The sequence below is a fragment of the Gorilla gorilla genome, chromosome 15, assembly GCF_029281585.2.
Source record: "Gorilla gorilla gorilla isolate KB3781 chromosome 15, NHGRI_mGorGor1-v2.1_pri, whole genome shotgun sequence".
Taxonomy (NCBI): Eukaryota; Metazoa; Chordata; class Mammalia; order Primates; family Hominidae; genus Gorilla; species Gorilla gorilla.
Genome location: NC_073239.2, coordinates 30047417 through 30067431, shown reverse-complemented (window position 1 = coordinate 30067431; position 20015 = coordinate 30047417). Strand labels below are relative to the sequence as shown.

General features: G+C 36.6%; 1 protein-coding gene and 1 long non-coding RNA gene across 4 annotated transcripts in view; one reads left to right on the top strand and one right to left on the bottom strand.

The window, feature by feature from the left end:
- Nucleotides 1–1887, bottom strand: part of NOVA1 (NOVA alternative splicing regulator 1) — a 152910-nt gene extending 151023 nt beyond the window's left edge. For all 3 annotated transcript variants that reach the window (XM_004055039.5, XM_004055040.5, XM_004055041.5), the window contains exon 1: nt 725–1887. In XM_004055039.5, coding sequence (XP_004055087.1) covers nt 725–860 — 136 coding nt within the window. In that variant the 5' untranslated portion in view covers nt 861–1887. The remainder of the gene's footprint in view (nt 1–724) is intronic.
- A 109-nt stretch (nt 1888–1996) lies between these two features.
- LOC109023288 (uncharacterized) overlaps nt 1997–20015 on the top strand; it is a 59960-nt gene continuing 41941 nt past the window's right edge. Inside the window, exon 1 of the long non-coding RNA XR_008671563.2 lies at nt 1997–3621. This is a non-coding gene — a long non-coding RNA (uncharacterized lncRNA). The remainder of the gene's footprint in view (nt 3622–20015) is intronic.

Below are 20015 nucleotides of genomic sequence, written 5' to 3'. Positions count from 1 at the left end.
GCTTCGATGCATTGGGTGCATTGTTAAGATGATTCCAGTGCAAATGAAGAAGCGATATCGGTCCCGTTAAAACTCATCTTCCAAGGAAGCGCAGGATGTTAACTAACAAGTCACCGTTCCAGACACCCCCACCCTCGTATGCACCCCCCTGAAGACAAATCAATGAAATATTTGCACCGACAATCTAAGTGCGGTAAGGGCATGCACTCATCAAGATTTTGCATACTACTTGTGGCCCAAAGCAAGAGGATGGAGAGAGGAAAAACTCTCCGGCGCCCCAATCATTCGCAATCCGCTACCCAAGTGCCATTTATTTATTTATTTTATCAGACTGTTAAACGCAGCGCGCATCTTCGGGCGGCCATCACCTCACTCCGGGGTCATCCTCCTCCTCCTCCTGAATGGACCTTCTTGCCCAGGTCTAGGATATTTACATGGTCAACCTCTGGACCGATTAAATGGAAAGATAGGTCTATTCCGAAAAACGGGTCGCCATTTTGATGAATGATAAACACAGAAATGGAAATGTGTCGGGGACACCTAGGCGCGGGGCAGGTGCAGGGGAGGGGGCGCGGGGCAGGGGCGCAGGAGCCGCCGGGTTCGGGCTGGAGGTGTCCGGGCCGCGGGAGGGAGGGAAGGAAGGAGGGAGGGAGGACGGCGAGGGAGGGAGGCAGGGGCGGGCGGCGGGGGATGGGGCCAGCGGGGAGGTGGAAGCGATACCCACCGCCCGTATTGGTCCTCTTGGTGCTGCCGGCTTCAGGGGGGGCTTCCAGCGGCCTTTTCCGCGAGTCCGGCGGGTCCAGGTCTATGGGAACCCCAGTGTGGGTCCCGTTCTGCTGGATGGGAGCTGCCGCCATCATGTTTGCAGTTCCTGCCGCTGCTACCGGGAGAAGGTTCTCCCTTTTGTTTTGGCTTTTTCTTTTCTTTTTTCTTTTTTTTTTTTTTTTTTTTTTTGCGTTTGGGGTTTCTTAAGGTTTTTTTTTTTTAATCGGATCAATATAAATCTCTTTAGGAAAAAAAGCAATGTTGCTGGTTTGTTCTCACTGGGGAGGGGGCAGGGCTGAAGAGCAGCTGCAGTGCAGTGTCAGAAAGGAGACAGGGGAATGGAGGGGGTGTGAGAGACCGAGGGTGAAAGAAGAAGAAGAAGAAAGGAGACAGGGGGAGAGAGTGGAGAAGGGAGAGGGGCGAGTGAATGAGCGGGAGGAGGGGACCGGGGAGGACGGGCAGAGGGAGTGGGAGAGCGCGAGGGCTGGCGGGGCGCGGGGAGAAGCCGAGGAGGAGGGGAGAGTGAGGGAAAGAGTGAATGAGCAGGAGGAGGGGAAGGAGGTGGATGCCGAGAGAGGAGCGAGCGGCAGAGGAGGGCAGGAGCCGGGAAGGAGCGCGGCGGTCCCCGCGCCGCGCTAGCGTTGCGCTCGCTCCCGCTGCTGGTGCTGCCGCCGCCGCCGCTGCCGGAGCGGTTCTGCCGTTGCCTGGGCTGCTCGGCGCTGCTGCTGCTGCCGCCCGGTCTCGCTCATTATTTCTCCCGCTTGTTGGGGGGGGCTGGCGGGGAGGGAGGGGGGTGGCTGTGAGGGGAGGGTAGAGAGGGGTTGAGTTCGTAGACTCCCACACACTTCGCGCTCGGGTCCCTGCCTCTCAGCAGCGCCGCCGCCTCCCAGCGCCGATGCTTCAGCTGGCGGGGCGGCTGAGGGGTGAGGGGGAACTCCGCGGGCGGGGGCGAGGGAGCGTGTGTGCGCGGGCGTGTGCGCGCGCGAGGGGAGCGCGTGCGCGATGAGGACGCGCACCGGCGGTTGGGGCGGGGGCGGGGGCGGGGGCCGGGGCGCTCCTGTGGGAAGGGAGGGGTGAAAGGTCGCCGGTCCCCGGCAACACGGCTCAGGCAAACGTAAGCGGCTTGTCGCAGAAACCAAGGGGTCCACGAAACGCGCTAGGCTAGAAGGCGGGAAGGAGAGATTACTGACAGCGGTGCCAGCCAATAAAATAGAAAAGTGAGAAAGGTTCTTCGGGCCCCTTCCCAATCAGGAAACTTGGGTGATGAGGGGCAGCGAAGGGGTGGGGTGGGATCTTGGTCCAGCTGGTACTGGAGCGGCGACAATTTTGGCTAGTCTAAGAAGGGCATTCGAGTGACCGTTGACAACGGGTGGGACAGCGTCAGAGCTGGAGGGAGAGCCAGCACTGTATGCTTCCAGGACTTCTTGCTAGGTGCATTAGTTTTTATTTTTAAGAGTTGGGTAAAAGACATTAATTAGTTAGCATCTCACTCATCGGCGATTTTCTACGGTATGATTTCATCCAAAGAGGATTTCTTAATCGCACTGTGTGACACCGTTAGGGGACTTAGAGTGTCACTCGCCGCCTTAAATCCTTTCGGGAACAAGCCAGGATATAAATAAATAAAGCTAGGTGTGGGTCTTCCCTTCACAAGGCGCTGGTAGGCAGACTAAAGACAGGCAACAGCTGGGTGTGCACACGGAACTAAATATTGAACGAAATACGAGTGTCGGAATAAAATTCATTGCCATGTGCACGGCTTATGATTATACAGATCTTGGACATATCACGGACCTGAACGTCAACCCTACAACACCGGATGAAACATCTAATGTAGCTGGAATAGACTCTGAAAGGACGTTAGGCATTATCTAAATCAAGTCCCTCGTTTTACAGATGAGTAAACTGACTCAGTGAAGTATTTTGCTCAAGGTCGTTCATCAAATTAGTAGTTTAATTAACTCAGTGTTCTAGGAAGCAGGGTAGTAGAAAAGCATGGGATTCGGAGTCTGAAATCTTCCTTGGTTTCTGGTCCTTGTAGGCTGTTTTACAAGTGTATCTTGGGCAAATCCCTTAACGTGTTGCCATTTATTAAGGGCTTACCACGTGGCAAACAATCCACTTTGCATGCTGTGTCAATTACATGCAGTATGTCGTGTAGTTATTACTGTCCCCATTTTATGAGGTAGTTTAGGTTTAAAGATATTAGAAATTTACCCAAAGTTACGCAGTTATAAACATTGTAGTAATTTCAAACTCAGGTCTTCGTGACTGCAAAGGCTGTTGTCTTAAGTATTGCAATACATTAGAGCTCCGGATTCCCTCCCACTCAAAACAGAGACTGAGACTCCAACCAATTTCCACCATTCTTGGGAGTCAAACGAGAGAGACTGTGGCAATGTATTCTAAGCTGTACAAAGGTATAAACATATTCACTAGATTTGTAGAATGAAGATATTCCTTCCCTATACTTTGCACTACAACAATTCAACCAAAAAGATGGCTTTCATACTAAGCTAGCATAAGAAGGAACTTCACTGTAATTATGATATTCTAACCAAGAATATATGCATATCTAGGCAATAACCAAAGTGAATAGAATAAAATTTAATTCCTGATAGATTAAATAGGCAATAGCAAGGAATGCTAACGCTCCTCATAGCGTTCTTGTTGGAAGAATCATCTAGGAGGCATTGGGATTTCTGGTGCTTTTTAAGCAATGAGAGATATCAGTCCACTGAATGAGGAAAAGAATAACGTTTAGTTTGGGACTAAAAGTTCATCTGGACTACGGAAAACACGTTTGCCTCAATCAGTGAAGAAGGTATGCTGAGAGCTGAAAGAAAAGGAAAGCAGGTAAGTTAGTGCATATTGGAAAAGGTCTATTAACCAAAGTCCAAAATTTTGATCCGATGTGTAATGTTATAGGAAACCACTATATAGCCTTCATGACCAAAATAAAGAGGAATTAAACATACAATTGGGTACAAATGGAGCTGTGATGAGGAAAAGGGGTTTGGAATAAGTATGTGGTATTCAAGATAGTAAAAGGCTGATGCCAGACGTTGTACAAAGTGTTCAGTGTACAAAATTATGTAAGGACGTTTTTAAATGAAAAATTACAAAAGGGCTGGTATTTGGCACTAGATTGTTTTAAAACAGTAAACAACAGTGGACAAAGATATTTGAAGGACAGATAATTCAAACATATTACACTAAAGCTCGAGCAAAGTACTCAGTAGAATGTAATTTTGAATTGGAGAAAGACTGAGGTTAGAATTGGAAAAACTTAGTTTAACAAATTTCTAAAAATAAAATATATCTAACATAGTTTAGAAAATATTTGGCATTGCCATGCATCAATTAAGTTGAAAAAGAGCTTGTAAGTTAAATTGCTTCACAGATACATGCTATTAAATAAAAGTCACACTGTATTCTTATAGTATTTATTTGACCCTTCTCTGATTTCTTTCTTCAGACTTAATATTTAAATACTATTATACCTATCACTCCATGGGGCCCAGAAATGGTAGATATAATTTCTAATGTGGATGGGATGCTGAATGGTAACTTAGGTATGATATGCCAGGAATCACAGAGACTATCCCAAGACCTAGTCAGACATCAAAGTATCAGTCAGCTACGAACTATTAATAATCTGGACAATGAAGATTATCAGAGAATACATTCTAATTAAGCTTCCATTTTTTAGTATATTTTGTTGTTTTTTTAAAAAAAATTATACTTCTACATCATTCTTATTGCATATCCCTATAATTCTGATTAAATGGACATCACAAACATTTTACCCTTCGTTTTCTGCATTTTGTATCAGCTAATAAAGCTGAATAACTAAAAATGTACAGTAGATCTCAGTTTATTAATATTTGGTATGGTATACCTTTTATGCTACAAATAAACTGTTAGAATATACTTTTTAAAAATATAATAGAAGCATTTGACCTTTTCTCCAAAAAGAAATACAATTTTATTTTTTAATTAACAAAGCAATTCAGCTCTACTAATTTAATAATATTTATAACACCTTAAGACACCATAGAACTTGTGTTAGTTATAAGCAACTATGATAGAAAATGATATTAATATGAATAACAAAATCCCTGTTCTTTATTGTCTTTTATTGAGAGAGTTTTCTTCCTGTTTCAGGCTAAGTAATATAGACATAAGATTTTCTATTTTCAGTAACAATGATTGGCTTTCAAGACAAAGGACAGATAGTTGATATCCACAGATATCCCTAAACTCACTTTGTCTCCATTCTCTTGCTTTTCCTACAATCGATCCTGTTACTCAAAACATAATACAAAACATAAATACTCCCACTACTTGAATGTCTCTTGAACGCTTTGGGAAAACATTTTCTGAATTTGTGTCTCACCAGAAGCAGACCCTGATTTAAAGATTCAAGTGCAAGCAATGTATTTTGGAAATAATTTCAGGAAGCACAGTAGGACATGGGAAGTGAGGCAGGGAAGGGAAGGAAAGCAAAAAAAAAAAAAAAAAAAAAAAAAAGTGTAAATTGCCAAGCAAGTTGTCATTGTTTTTAATCTCACTGTGATTTTCTTGGAGCCAGTTTAAAACACTAGCCCTAGAACTATCCCACTGGAAGTGTGAGAAAGCTGAGGTATATATGTACTAGCTCCCTTCAGCCATTGGTCAAGATCTATTCCTAGTGGCATTAACTCAATTCATGCTGGCCAGTCTTCAACTGCCAGCACTGCATCTTTTTCTGAGCACTTTCTCTGGTCACTGGAGTCTGCGCTGCCCTCACACAGGCTGGAAACAGTGGGGCATTAATACCTCCTGGTGTCAGAACATCCCCACGGTGACGGAAAATCAGGCCAGTGGGCCCTAAAATGATAGAGCACAGACATATGAGTGAGGCTCTACCAGTTCGTTACAAGTATCAACCTAAATTTAGGGAAAAAGAAAATGAGAAGACTGTTAATACAAGGTATTGTTGGGAATTAAATAGTAAGGATAATGAAATAATTTGGAAAGCTTGAAGTACTGAAAAAAGAAGGCTTTATAATTTCTATAATTCAAATACTGTAACCAAGCACTGAGTGTAAAAAGCCTGAATAATTTGTTTTCTCTGGGCTCTTCACAAACAAATTTTTAATTTTTTAAGGTATAAGTCATGAAGAATCAATGTATGTATTCTGATTTTGTTGTTGTTATTGTTTTGTTGTTGCTGTTCAATGTAGCACAAAGAAAATAGGAGCAAATACATACCAAAAGATACATGACCTATCCCAATTCTTTTATAACAAGTTCTATAAATAGACGTATTGATTAGAAATACTTTTCTAAGATTTCACTAATAAAAAAATTATTTATTGAACTTTACCTTGTCAAAAATTAAACAGTTTTCATGTTTCTCTACTTAATAATAATAATAAATTCACTATTGGTGGATATGTTTATAAAAGTATGAAAGCTCACACTAATTTATATATAGAGATAAATGTGTTCTATACTATTTCAAAGTCCCCAAATCTTAATATTCCTATTGTAAATATGTCATCCTAATAGATATGTTAGGATTAGAAAGAATACTAAATTCTTTGGGACTGAATATGCTTCCTTGGTTTCTAATGGATCATTAATTTTTCTAGCACTTTTTCTAAATATTATGAAATGTGTCATTTCGTACTTTACACACTTGACTTAAAGGCAATAAATCTGAACTAAGACTACACAGTGCAATAAAAAAGAACTTCATAATAATTGTATAATGTTATGTAAACATTAGGGGAAGCTGGGTGAAGGGTACAAGAGAACTTCTACTATATTTGCAATTCCTCTTTAAGTCTAAAATTATTTCAAAATAGTTAAAAAAGGAACCTTGAATTGATGATCTGGTTATGACTCTTCCACGCACTAACTTTGTGACTTACAGTAGCTTAACTTCTCTGAATTTTAATTTTCCCATCCATATAATAGGAGACTTGATAGATGCTCTGTAAGTTCCTTTTTCTTGAAAAAAAAAGTATATTTTCTACCATTTGTAGAATCTGACAAAGAATATTATCAAAATCAATGTACATAATATGTACCTTACCAGGTATTTTTAAATGAGTTAGCAGTACACATTTTGATGATGTACCGTTAGGCACAATGAAAAATAAATACAAAGGAAAACAAGATTAATGTAAAGAATATATTCAATATACTTACTATCTGTATTTTTGCATTTTAAAAACAATAATACTTATTAAAATCTACAGTTGAAAATACATTTTCTTGGAACCACAGTTCAAAATGTGATAGTTGCATCTTTTAAAACATTCGGATGTGAAAAATTTCTGGAGTAAAACAATGAAAGATAAAGATGTTAAGATATAAAAGGAGAAGAAAAACGATCTTAAAAAAGAACTACAAAAGTAGACTAACAAAGCAATAACTGACTAGTATTTATATGTTTTGTCCACCAAGTTTTAAATCACTTGGACTGTATACCATATATACTGTATTCTGATAAAGCCTAGGGTGACTCCAAGTCCAGTTGCCCCCAAATGATCCTAGCTTAGGCCAGATGTCCCAGAGCAATTGTTAATACCCTCAAAATTGTCCTAACTTAGATTATTATATGGTCACCCTAATAATACTCAAGAGCTATGACTTTTTGTTGTGGACCTTTCCATTTTAACCATAAGATTTTGTGGATTCATAAGATTACTTGACGTTGCAATTCCTCTATGTGTAAATAATAGAAATATTTATCATAGTTCACTCTTATGCCATCATTGTGGTGTAATAAATTAGTACATTGTCACATCACCTTTCGTGATGTTCTTAGCTAGAGCTAAGGCCAGAGATCAAAAATAGACATAGGAATTGGTAGAATATAATTTTTTAAATGTATCTTTTCACATTTAAAGATGGAAACAATCATTTTTATAGGATAGCTCCTTCATTAAAAAATACTGTATATAGGAAGATGAAGTGAATTGAAGAAATAATAAATGAGATGTTATAAATATAATGAAATGCAGCTTCAAATGATAAATAGTAAACACACAGATGGTATCAGGGAATAGTTTGCATTATGGATTATTCAGATTTCTTATCTGTTTACTTCCTAGTACTCAAATAAGCAATAGTATGTCTTGACTTCTGGATAAGCTTTTAATGCCTCTGGTCAAGGCTCCTTTCTAATGTAGTTTGCTATTTCCAGTGTTTATTACAGGTCAAATAATAAAAAGTTACAACAAGATTATTTGTGTTTATAAGTAAAATAACAAATTGGCATCCTTGTATATTAAAAAAATACATTACCATAAACCATTTGGATGTGAAAAACATTACCATAATCATTCCTAGATTTTGCCTTAATATTTAATCTTTTGGTTTCCCTATGTAGTCATAACCATGCTAAGTCGTGAGTGTGTAATTTACATCATATAATTCTAAATTATTGTATCCATGTATCATTTCATGTAATTGAGAGCAAATTGAGCTTACTTATTAAAAAATACCATTTACATGTGGATGTATATGTGCATATATATATATACAGAGATTGTGTGTGTGTGTGTTTATATGTATGATAGATTGAGGGAGACAAAAAGAAACTGAGTAGAGCTGTTCTAATTCTGTAGTAGCGGTAGAAAAAATAGTAAAAAAAATAGTTTTTTTTTCATTTTACCTTCTCATTATAGAAAATGTGGAACATATTCAAAAAGAGATAAAATAGTATAATGAATCCCAGGTACTATATACCCACATTCAAAACTATCAACTGACCAATCTTGTTTCCTTTGTAACCCTTACCTCAGGATACTTTGAAGCAAATTCTGTCACATCATTTTTCTTCAAAAGTATTACAGACTTTTTAAGAAAACTAAAATATTAGTTTGAAAATAATTAACAAAACTCCTTAATATCACCAAATATCTGATCTGTATTTAAATTTCCTTGATGGTCTTATAAAGTTATTTTACATTTTGTTCAAACCTCTCCCCTAATAAAATACATGTATTGCAACTGCCTGGTATGTCTCAAATCTTTTTAGGTATACATCAGTCAAGTTTCAACTAGAGAAATCAGAGAAATAAAACCAATAAATATATACACATATTTTTAATTTTTATTGTTTAATATAGATAAATAGTAACAATAATAGCAAGGGAACTGGACTACACAATTGTGGGCACTGACTAAGCAAGCTCAGTGTCAGGAAGATAGAGGGGGAATGGAGAGCAATTGCAGGCCCAAATGTGCTTGGAGTCTCCACTTTCAGGAGGAACTAGTCACTTTGGTAACTAACCTCTTAAATACCTCCTTCCAGGTACTTAAGAAAACTTTCACAGTTTGTCCAGAATTTGACTGAGGAGCTGATATAGTTAGCCCTTGTGTCTCCACCAAAATCTCATCTTGCATTGTAATTCCCATAATCCCATAATCCCATAATCCCCATGTGTCAAGGGAGAGACCAGGTGGAAGCAATTGAATAATGAGGGCTGTTTCTCCCATGCCATTCTTGTGACTGTGAGTTCTCACGAGATCTGATGGTTTTATAAGGGGCTCTTCTAGCCTTAACTCAGCACTTCTTCCTGCTGCCTAGTGAAGAAGGTGCCTTGCTTCCCCTTCACCTTCCACCATGATTGTAAGTTTTTTGAGGCCTCCCCAACTATGCTGAACTGTGAGTCAACTAAACCTTTTTTCTTTATAAATTACCCAGTCTCGGGCAATTGAGTATAGCAGTATGAAAACAAACTAATACAGAAGCCATGACTTTATTTTGATAATTCTAGTCAAATTATCAAAATTTGTGTAGTCAGTAGGCCTAGAATTTTCTACTTATAAAGGTCAAGTAAGAATTTAATATACTTCCTATCTCAGGAACATTAAACATATAGTTTTCATGTGAAAAGTTAAGTTTGGGTCTTTTCTATACCTTCCAAGAATCTACTTAATATGTTCAGTAAATCCTCCACCTTCTTGAGCTGATGGAAGGCAGTTACAAAAAATTATTATCATTATTTATTGAATCTGCCATGTGTCATTTCTGGTATCATTTTGGCTGTCTGCTTTTTCTCTTTAACATGGATCAAATTGTCCTGCTTTTCTGCATGTAATTTTTTATGAGATACCGGTTGTCGTGAATTTTATCTTGTTAGATGCTGGATGTTTTTGTGTTCCTATAAATATTCTTGAGCTTTCTCAAGGGATGTGGTTCTTTAGAAAGTGGAATTTTGGGGTCTTCTAAGCTTTATTAGGTGGGACCAGATCACCATTTAGTAATGGGCTAATTTTGCTGTGTAACCGAGGGAATATCCTCTGAGTACTACAGCTGATGCATAATGAATTATGAGGTTTTCAACAATGTGGGTGGTGGGAACAAGAACAATTCCCAGAGCTGTGTGAGCACCAGGTGCTGTTACCTCTAATCCTTAAGTAGTTTTCTCCAGTGCGTGTGCTGATTAGTACTTAGCTGAAGACTCAAAGGGACTCTTTCACATTTCCAAAGTTTTATTTCTGTGGAGCTCTTTTCTCTCAGTACATTGCCACCCTGTGTATTCTAGCCATCCTCTTTGGTATTTCCCTAAAAAGTTAAACATAGAATTCCCATATGACTCAGCAATTCCACTCCTAGATATACACACGAAAGAATTAAAAGCAGATTTCCAAACAAATACTTTTACATAAATTCATATAACAGCATTACAATAGCCCAAAAGTGGAAACAACCAAAATCTCCATCAACTAATGAGGGAACAAGCAAAATGTGATAGTCATCCAATGTGAAATCATTGAACCATAAAGAGGACTTAAGAACTTACGCATGCTACAACATGAATGAAGCTCAAAAACAGTATGTTAAGTGAAAGAAGTCAGATTCAAAAGGTCACATAATACATGATTCCATTAACATGAAACGTACAGAATAGATAAATCCATAAAGACAGAAAGACTGTTTCTAGAGGCTTGGGGAAATGGTAAATGGGAAATGACTGCTTAATGGATTTGAGTCTTCTTTTTGGAATGATGCACATGCCTTAGAACTAGATACAGGTGATAGTTACACAGCACTGTGAATGTAAAAAGTACCAATGAATTGTGGTGTACCATAAAAAGGTTAATGGCTAATTTCGTGTTATCTGAATTTTACCTCAGTAAAAAAAATGTAACTCCCTCCGATACTCTGCACCATCTTTCCAGAATCCTCTAATTATTCTCTACAAAGAGATTATACTGTGATACAAGTATTTAGCACAAGCCCTATGTTTATAAAGGTTACACCCAATGTAAAACACATAATTTATGAAAGAAAATATTAATAATTTTCCTTAAATAATATTTTGACAAGAATTAAAAGCTAAACAGAAGCATTTTGTGTGTGTATGTGTGTGTAGTATTCTTTCTTCTATCATTGTAGAATGGCCAGATAAATACAATAAATATGTTTTCATTGAACATAAAGTATATATCCTCGTGATGCATTAATAATGCATTTGTGGAAATTCTTGAAAGATTATTTCTTCACTCATTTCATATTTGAAGAAGAAGGATGAATTAGGGAGGTGTCAGAAAGATAAAGATGAGAAGCAGTATTATATACCATTACCATTTTGTAGAAAAGCCTTTGTAGCATGAGGTAGTAGAGTGTAGTGATTAAGTATACACCCTCAAGTCAGATTACCTGGGTTTGTGTATTGTCCTCTTACCTACCATGTGACCTTGGACAAGCTGTCCACCCTTTGTGGCTCAGTTTATTCACCTGTAAAATCAGAATAATGTCACCTGCCTTTGCTACAGAAAATAAGTACTCCATCAAAATTTATACTTCCCCTTGCACAGTGTAATGTTATTTTTGAAGGATGGCTGCATGGCCAGGCACTAAGTTTCTGAGCTTCCCATGCATTCAGGTATGACCACGTGACTATTTCTCACTAAGAGAGTGAAAGTTGAATTGCTGTATACCACTAAAGGCTCATGGTTTTCAAGAAATTATAGTGCCTTCTTCATAATATTTTCCCCTTCCATCAATCAGCTGGAAGTGGTGAACAATAAGGCTACTAGTCCCTGAACCATAATATGAAAGAAAGCTGCCTATGACCAAAAATGCCTTCACTGGACTAGTATGTGAAGCAGGGAGGGGGGTAACATCTACTATGTTACGCTACTAGAATTTCAGGGGCCGTTTGGTATAGCAGTAGGCGTAATCCTAATATTATGTATTAGGGTTATGAAGATCAAATGGATTAATGTAATAGTGCTTGCTTATAACTGAGCTTGGCATATATTAAGTGTTTGCTAAATGTTAGCTATGATATTCTCTTTTTATTGTGACAAAATGTGAATACCATAAAATCTGCCATTTTAACCACTTTTAAGTGTACCATTCAGTGGCATTATTATATTCACAATGTTATGCAATCTTCACCACTCTATATTTCCAGAACGTTTTATCACCTCAAATAAAAATCTCTGCCCTTTAAGTTATAACTCCTCATTCTCCCTTCATGCAGACAAATTTGCCAATTCTAGATATTTCATCCAAGTGGAATCGTCCGATATTTGCAAATTTATGCCTTGTTTATTTCAGTTAGCATGATGTTTGCAAGGTTCATCCATGTAGTAGCATATGTAAGAACTTTGTTTCTCATTATGGCTGAATAACATTCCATCATAGGTAATATCACATTTTGGTTTAACTATTTATATATGTTGATGAACACTTGAGTTGTTTCAACCTTTTAGACATTGTGAATAATATTACAGGGAACATTGGTATGCAAACATCTTTGTAAATGCCTATTTTCAATTTGGGGGGATATATACATACTCAGTGGAATTGCTGGGTCATATGGTAATCCTACGTTTAACTTTTTGAAGAACAAACTGTTTTACGCAGAAGCAGCATCATTTTACATTCCTATCAACAATGTACAAGAATTCCAATTTCTGTCCGTCCATCATTAACACTTCTTTTTGTTTTGTTTTTGTTTTTATAATTATACCAGTAGGTGTGTAGTGGGATCTCTATGGATTTTGATTTTTATTTCCTTAGTCACTAATGATGTTAAGCATTTTAAAATGTGTTTATGTGTTGATTGGCCATTTGTATATTTTCATTGAAAAATATCTTTTCAAGTTATTTGCCCATTTTTAAACTGGGCTTTTGACTTTTTGTTGTTCAGATGTGAGTATTCTTTACATATGCTGAATACTAGTGCCCTGTTGGATATAGGATTTGCAAATACTTTCTCCCAATTTAAATGTCTTTTCATTTTCTTGATGTCCTTTGATATATAAAAGTTTTAATTTTAATAAAGTCCAACTTATTTTTCTTTTGTTTTTCTTTTTGTATCACATCTAAGATTCCATTGCCAAATTTAATGTCATGAAGATTTACCCCTGTATCTTTCTAAGAGTTTTATGATTTTAGATCTTATAGTTAGGTTGTTGATTTATTTTGAGTTAATTTTTGTATGTGGTATGAGGCAGAGATCCAATTTCATTATTTGCATGTGGAAATCCAGTTGTTCCAGTACAATGTTAACTATTCTTATGAGTTATGGAAGGTATCAGAGTCCAGTATACAGTAGTATAACTTCCTAGTGACTTGAATATCAGCATACTCTATTTCTTTTATTTTCCTTTTTTTTTCTTCTTTCTTTGCTCTTTTAGCATACTCTTTCTAAATGAAGATTTAGAAAAGGTTTTTGTTGGTACTAATGGAGGAAGACAAAAAATGGAGAATAAAGATGAGGAAAGAAATGATAGGATTCTCTTTTATCTTGAAAAAGTCATTTATGTCTATATTAACGGTATGTTCCAGAGCCTCCAAAAATTCCTGGGCACTCATAGTAGGATTCTGATATATAGTTTTATATGCAGTCTTTATGCCCTATTCCCCAGAAGTCCTGCTACTCTACATAAGGGAAAAGCCTGGGATGACAAAGGATAAATATTTTAAGTGTTCCAGACTTTTCCATTCTACATTTTCACCTCTGTGCTCTATTAGCTCTTTCTAAAATGCAAAGCTAAAATGAAAGTTACTCCCACCATGCTAAACTACACAACAACTAAAATTTCTCTTATGCCTTGCCTTTGGTCTAACAAAACATTTTGCCTCCTAAACTAAGGAAAGATAAGAATTTTAAAAATAGAACTTAGGTAGAAACTAACAAAAAATGGAAAGCATAGAAAAATTAAAGTTTAGTCTCTTCCCTGTGTACTAACAACTAAAATGTATCCATGAACTGGCTTCGTTAATACATGTTTATGGAACACCAAGGCTTGCTTCCTATTTCTTACTTCAAATATGCCAAGGCAGCATGTTTATCCAAGTGTTGTTAGCTGGAGATAGACTTGGGATATCCCCACATCTAGGTAATAAGTTTCTCAGTTTTATTTGCAGATTTATTTCCAGCTCTCCCTCCTCAACCCCAGTTTCAATCTATAAAGTTTTCATACTTTAAACCAATTATGTGAGTCATAGACATGTTCCTATATTCCCTCAACTAATCCCAAAGATTGCATATTTTGTTAGCACAACCCTTCATCACACCCCGATCCTATGATCTCTTTTTACCTCTCACCTACTTAGCTCATCCTTTGTCTGAATTATTTTTGCTAATTGGTTGTGAAGTTAGTCCTACATGCTGGAAAAGACCAACCTCTTAGCATTGCAACTAAAGAGCAGTGCTATAGGTGTTTGTGGCTGAGCATATATTCAGCAAGTGCTGTTACCGAGGTGGATTTAACGAGCCTGTCAGTAGACCAGTGCCCAACATATAGTAGAAGACTAGCCTCAATAACACCATCATGGAGCATAAGGAGTAATGGTAAAGACACAATTCCCATTAAGTAAAGACCAGCCCATATCCTCATCCTTATGTTCAATTTCTGAACAGGTACTAACTACAACTCCACTAGATCCTTGGATATCTCTAGGGAGAAAAAGAGTCCCCTTCATTAAATACAAAAAGTATAATTTTTTTACTACTCTAAAGAGAGAGAATTTGAAATATGATTTGAGGTTTTTTTAGAACATGAAGTATGCAACTTAGTATGTGGAGCAAATTCACACTGGCTACATTAATATCCAGTCCTGGTCTCTCAAGCAGCTCTGTGGTTCTGACAGAAAATGCCATAATTCCCTGCTGGAACCTGTCTGAATCCTGTCAGCTCTTCTGACAGCCAGAAGCAGTGTTCTCATCTTTTACAGTTTCTAAAACCCTTTTTCTATTGAACTGCCCAGTAAATTCTTATTTCTCTGTCAATGAGAAATCTCTGAATTTCTCAGCTTATTTGCAAAGCAGAGATGAATGACAGATTCTGAGTTTAATTACTATTGAAGTTCAGGACACTAGTTCTGTCTACCACCACAAGCCTTTTTGAAATTCCCCAAATGCTCACAAACAGTACCCATCTAGAGCTCTTTCATTTTAGGTTAACAACTTGAAAACTGCTCTACCAACATGTATAATAATAACCAAAATACTAGGAGATATCCAATGAAAATAAGGGCAAAGTTATTTCAGTAGACCTCATAGACCTAAATTAAAAAGTTATTTCTGTAGATCTCCCTTTTAAAGACTTCCTAGTAAAGTTCACTCAGGGATGTCTGTATCTGTACCAGTTGTATATATTTTAACATTCTCTATATCGTATATTTTCTAACATGGTCTTTCTGTATTTCAATCTTTTCATAACTCAATTTGGAGTATTAAATGCTATGTCTTAACTTTTTGCTCTTTGCATTCTCAGCCCTTTTGTTGACTATCTCTGTGACATTGGACAAGCACTTCACCTTTTGGGACCTTATTCATCTATAATATAAAGGAGTTTATTAAACCATTTTGAGAATCCTTATAGTTCTGACTTTCTATAAGAGTAATTTGAAAATATAAAATATGAGTAAGAAGTCAAGGAAATTTTATCTCTAATTCTTTTCTGAGGATTTGAAGAGTTAAATTTAAATCTATTACTTTATGGGAGAATACTAACTTACAATAATATATTAATTTTAATATATTATTGATAGTCAATGAAAGAAGAATAAAGTGTATTGAAATAGATATTTCTCAAAAAATTTGTAAATACTTAAGTCACTCACACATGACGTGTGATGCTGGATTCTTTATGTAGATTTAGATATTGAATATATTCTTTCATAATGCAGACAAATATTATGTCCCTGTGATACATATAAAATGAAATTATTTGAAATAATTGCAAGCCAGAATCAATTATATAGAGGCCAAAATGTATCATTCTGTTGATCCAAATTGTTTTGCCAAGGCAATTTTGAGGTAGAAGCAATTTTGAGGGAGTTTGATTTATACAATTGATAGGTTAAAGGCTAGCTGCCTTGTTTTATTTTACCAGCACTGTCTCCATTTTGAGCTAACATTTCAGCATAGGTAGATTTTATGTTTAAAAAATATTGTTTTCAGTGCTCTTATGAAAATCACATAATCTAGGAACTCTGGTTCCACATTCACATGTAGCAGTGCTTGGCCAAAGCTGAAAAGCAGCTGTCTGTTTAGTCAGGGCATAGGCTGTGGCCCTTGAACTGATTCCCACCACTCACACTTATAATGGGCTACTTCACTTATTATGTTGCCTACCTGCAATTTCAGTGAATATGTTTATCCAATTTGTTAGCACTGTTAATATTGAATGAAAATAAAATTTTCCTCTGGATTTATAAAAAAGGCTTTGGATTCCTTGTCACCCAAATTTAGCATCCTGTTTTAAAAGCGTGTTTATCAGAATTTGTATGTTTTTATAGCTTTTAGATCCTTAAGCTTTCTGAAGTGAGTAAATGTCAACCCTTGATTGGCATAATGTCCAAATAAAGACAAGGACAAGCATTGAGTTATATATTCTTCACAGAGAAAATACAGAAAAAAGTATTCCATTTAAATTTGAATACCAACTAAATGGAATATTTAATAAGCACCATTATTAATAGTTAAAATTCCTCAAATATTTCACCCTAACACTAAGAAAGCTATTTAGACATTCAAACACTGAAAATAAAAGCTAAATTAGATGGATGTGTTATGGCTTTAAGTGGAGCCCCTTTTTAAATAAAAATAAGTTATAAAATCCTTTTTTTTTCCTTAGAGATGGAGTCTTGCCCTGGCCCCCAGGCTAGAGTGCAATCATTATCATAGCTCATTGCAGCTTCAGCCTCCCAATTAGCTAGGACTATAGGTGTGCTATCACACCCAGCTAATTTTCTTTTAATTTTATAGAGATGGAATCTCACTATGTTGCCCAGGCTGGTCTCAAACTTCGAGCCTCAAGTGATCCTCTTGCCTGGCCCTCCCAAAGTGCTGGGATTATAGGTGTGAGCCACTGCATCCTGCTTTTAACATGTTAAAATGATGTTTATGTCATACACTCTTAACATGACTTTGGAATGATCAAAGTATTTTTACACAAAACTCAAAAATTTAAGTCCAATGTATGCAGAATCCCAGAGGCTCTTCTGCAAAGTACTAGGAAGTCACACATAGTAGTTTAAAAACTATTGTTCAATTACTAACCAGCCGAAGATGAAAATACTTAGAAGTTTAATAAACAGTTTACTTAAACTAGAGATTACTTTGCTGTTTGTTCCCTCCCTTCTTAAAACATATTTAATTCTGAAAGAGATATATGGAACCATTGAAGTCGGAAATTATCTTGATGCCTCAGCCATATTTGTGCTCTTTCCACCATGAAGTCTCAGGTGAATGATAGGGTAGAAAATAATATGTTTTGTCCATGGCAGCTGCTGTAGGACAAGGAAATAAAGATCTCTACCTTAAAGTAGAGATTTCAAGCTTTCTGGAGTTGCATTACCTAAAAATTGCAAAATATCTTTTTTATTATTTTATTTTTTTAGAGAAAAGTTTTTGCTCTTTCACTCAGGCTGACTGGAGCAGTGGCACAGTCATGGCTCACTGGAGCCTTGAATTCTTGGGCTCAAGTGGTCCTCCCACTTCAGCTTCCCGAGTAGTGGGGACCACAGGCATACCACCATACTTGGTTAATATGTTTTCCTTTTTTTTTTTTTTTTTTTTTGGTAGAGATGGTGTCTCACTGTGGTGCCCAGCCTGGTTTCAAACTCCTGGCGTCAATTGATCGTTCTGGGCCTCCAAAAATGCTGAAATCACCAAAATATCTTTTATTTGATTTCATAAAACATATTAGCCAGCCTCTGAGATAGGCTACTTGGCATAGACATTTAATTTTCTGAGTTTCATCGTTCTGTTTTATTTTGTTTTGAGAATTTGGTGGAGATGCTGGAGATCATGAAAAATATTGAGATGTTCCCAACCAGATGTGCAAAATTTTACCTTATGGTATCTTACAATGTTCTTTCTTGCATCTTAATTCTGATAAAAATGTCATCAAAAATGAACATTGGTCTGGCCAGTAAATATAGTTCAGATAGATTGAGTGCTTCCACAGAAAACATACTAGACATTTAAATGTATTTCCACTATTAGATTATAAAATCCAAGGTACCAGAGCTTGTATCTGGCTAGGTCATCATTTCATTTCATTTCTCAACACAATACATGGCCAGAATATATGTCTGAAAAGTATTTGTTAAATGAATTCCTACTACTTTTTAATGACCTATTAATTGCATCCTTGATATGTAAGAATTCAGAAGCTTTCAGATATACATTCACTGTAATTAAGACAGATGCAAACTACTCAGGAAGTGTCAAATATGCAAAGTTTACTTTACAGTGAAGCCAGCTATATCATGATGTGTAGCCTTTATTTTACTATTTTTAGATCAGTGTTTCTCAATATCTTCAAATTAAATGTACCCAAATCACCATATTTGCTGAACTAATAGTTATAGTACCCTTTAGTATGTTGTTTAATAGTCCATATAGAATGAGCAATTATTTTCAGACAAGTGCTATACTTTTGTAGACAAAACAGAATGAAATTTTAAAATATTTTTCAAGTAGTGGAATTACTACGTAATATATGAAAAGATGCTCAACCTCATTATTAATCAGGAAAATTAAATTTAAGCCATAGAAAGAGAGTTCATATCTATCAGATTAAAGCAATGTAAATATCTGATAATAACAGATTTGTCAGGATATGAAGCAATAGTACTCTCATCTTCTTTGGTAGGTGTATAAGGCCAATATCCCTGAAGAACATAGATGCAAAAAGCCTTAACAAAATACTAACAAACTGAGTCTAGCAGTATATTAAAAAGCTAATTCACTAGGATCAAGTAGGCTTTATTTATGGAATGCAAGGTTGGTTCAACACATTCACAAATCAGTCAGTGTGATACACCACATAAACAGAACCCAAAACAAAAACCATACAATCATGTCAGTAGATACAGAAAAAGCCTTTAATAAAATGCAGCATCCCTTCATGACAAAAGCCCTCAACAGATTAGGCATTGAAGAAACATACCTCAAAATAGTAAGAGCCAACTATGACAAACCCATAGCCAACATTATACTGAATGGGCAAAAGCTGGAACCATTCCCCTTGAGAACTGGGACAAGACAAAGATACCCATTCTTACCACTCCTATTCAGCGTAGAACTGGAAGTCTTAGCCAGAGCAACCAGGCAGTAGAAAGAAATAAAAGACATCCAAATAGGAAAAGTAGAGGTCAAGTTATCTCTCTTTTTAAATGATATGATTCTAGAATTAGAAAACCCAAAAGTCTCTGCCAACAAGGTTCCTGGAACTGATAAACAAATTAAGTGAAGGTTCAGGATACAAAAAATGTACAAAAATCTGTTGCATTTTTATATGCCAATAATGTTCTAGTTAAGAGCCAAATCAAGAACACAATCCCATTTACAGTAGCCACAAAGAAAATGAAATACCTAGGAATTCATCTGACGAAAGAGATGAATGATCTTTATAAGGAGAACTACAAAACACTGTTGAAAGAAATCAGAGACAACACAAATAAATGGAAAAATATCCCATGCTCATGGATTGGAATAATTAATAGAGTCAAAATGGCTATATTGCCCAAAGCAATTTACAGATTCAACACTACCCTTATCAAAATACCAATGTCATTTTTCATGGAATTAAGAAAAATCTATTCTAAAATTCATTTGGAACCAAAAAAGAGCCCAAATAGCCAAAGCAATTCTAAACAAACAAAAAAACAAAACCAGATGCATCACATTGCCTGACTTCAAACTATACTATGAGGCTACAGTAAATCAAAACAGCATTGCACTGGTATAAAAAGAGATGTATAAACC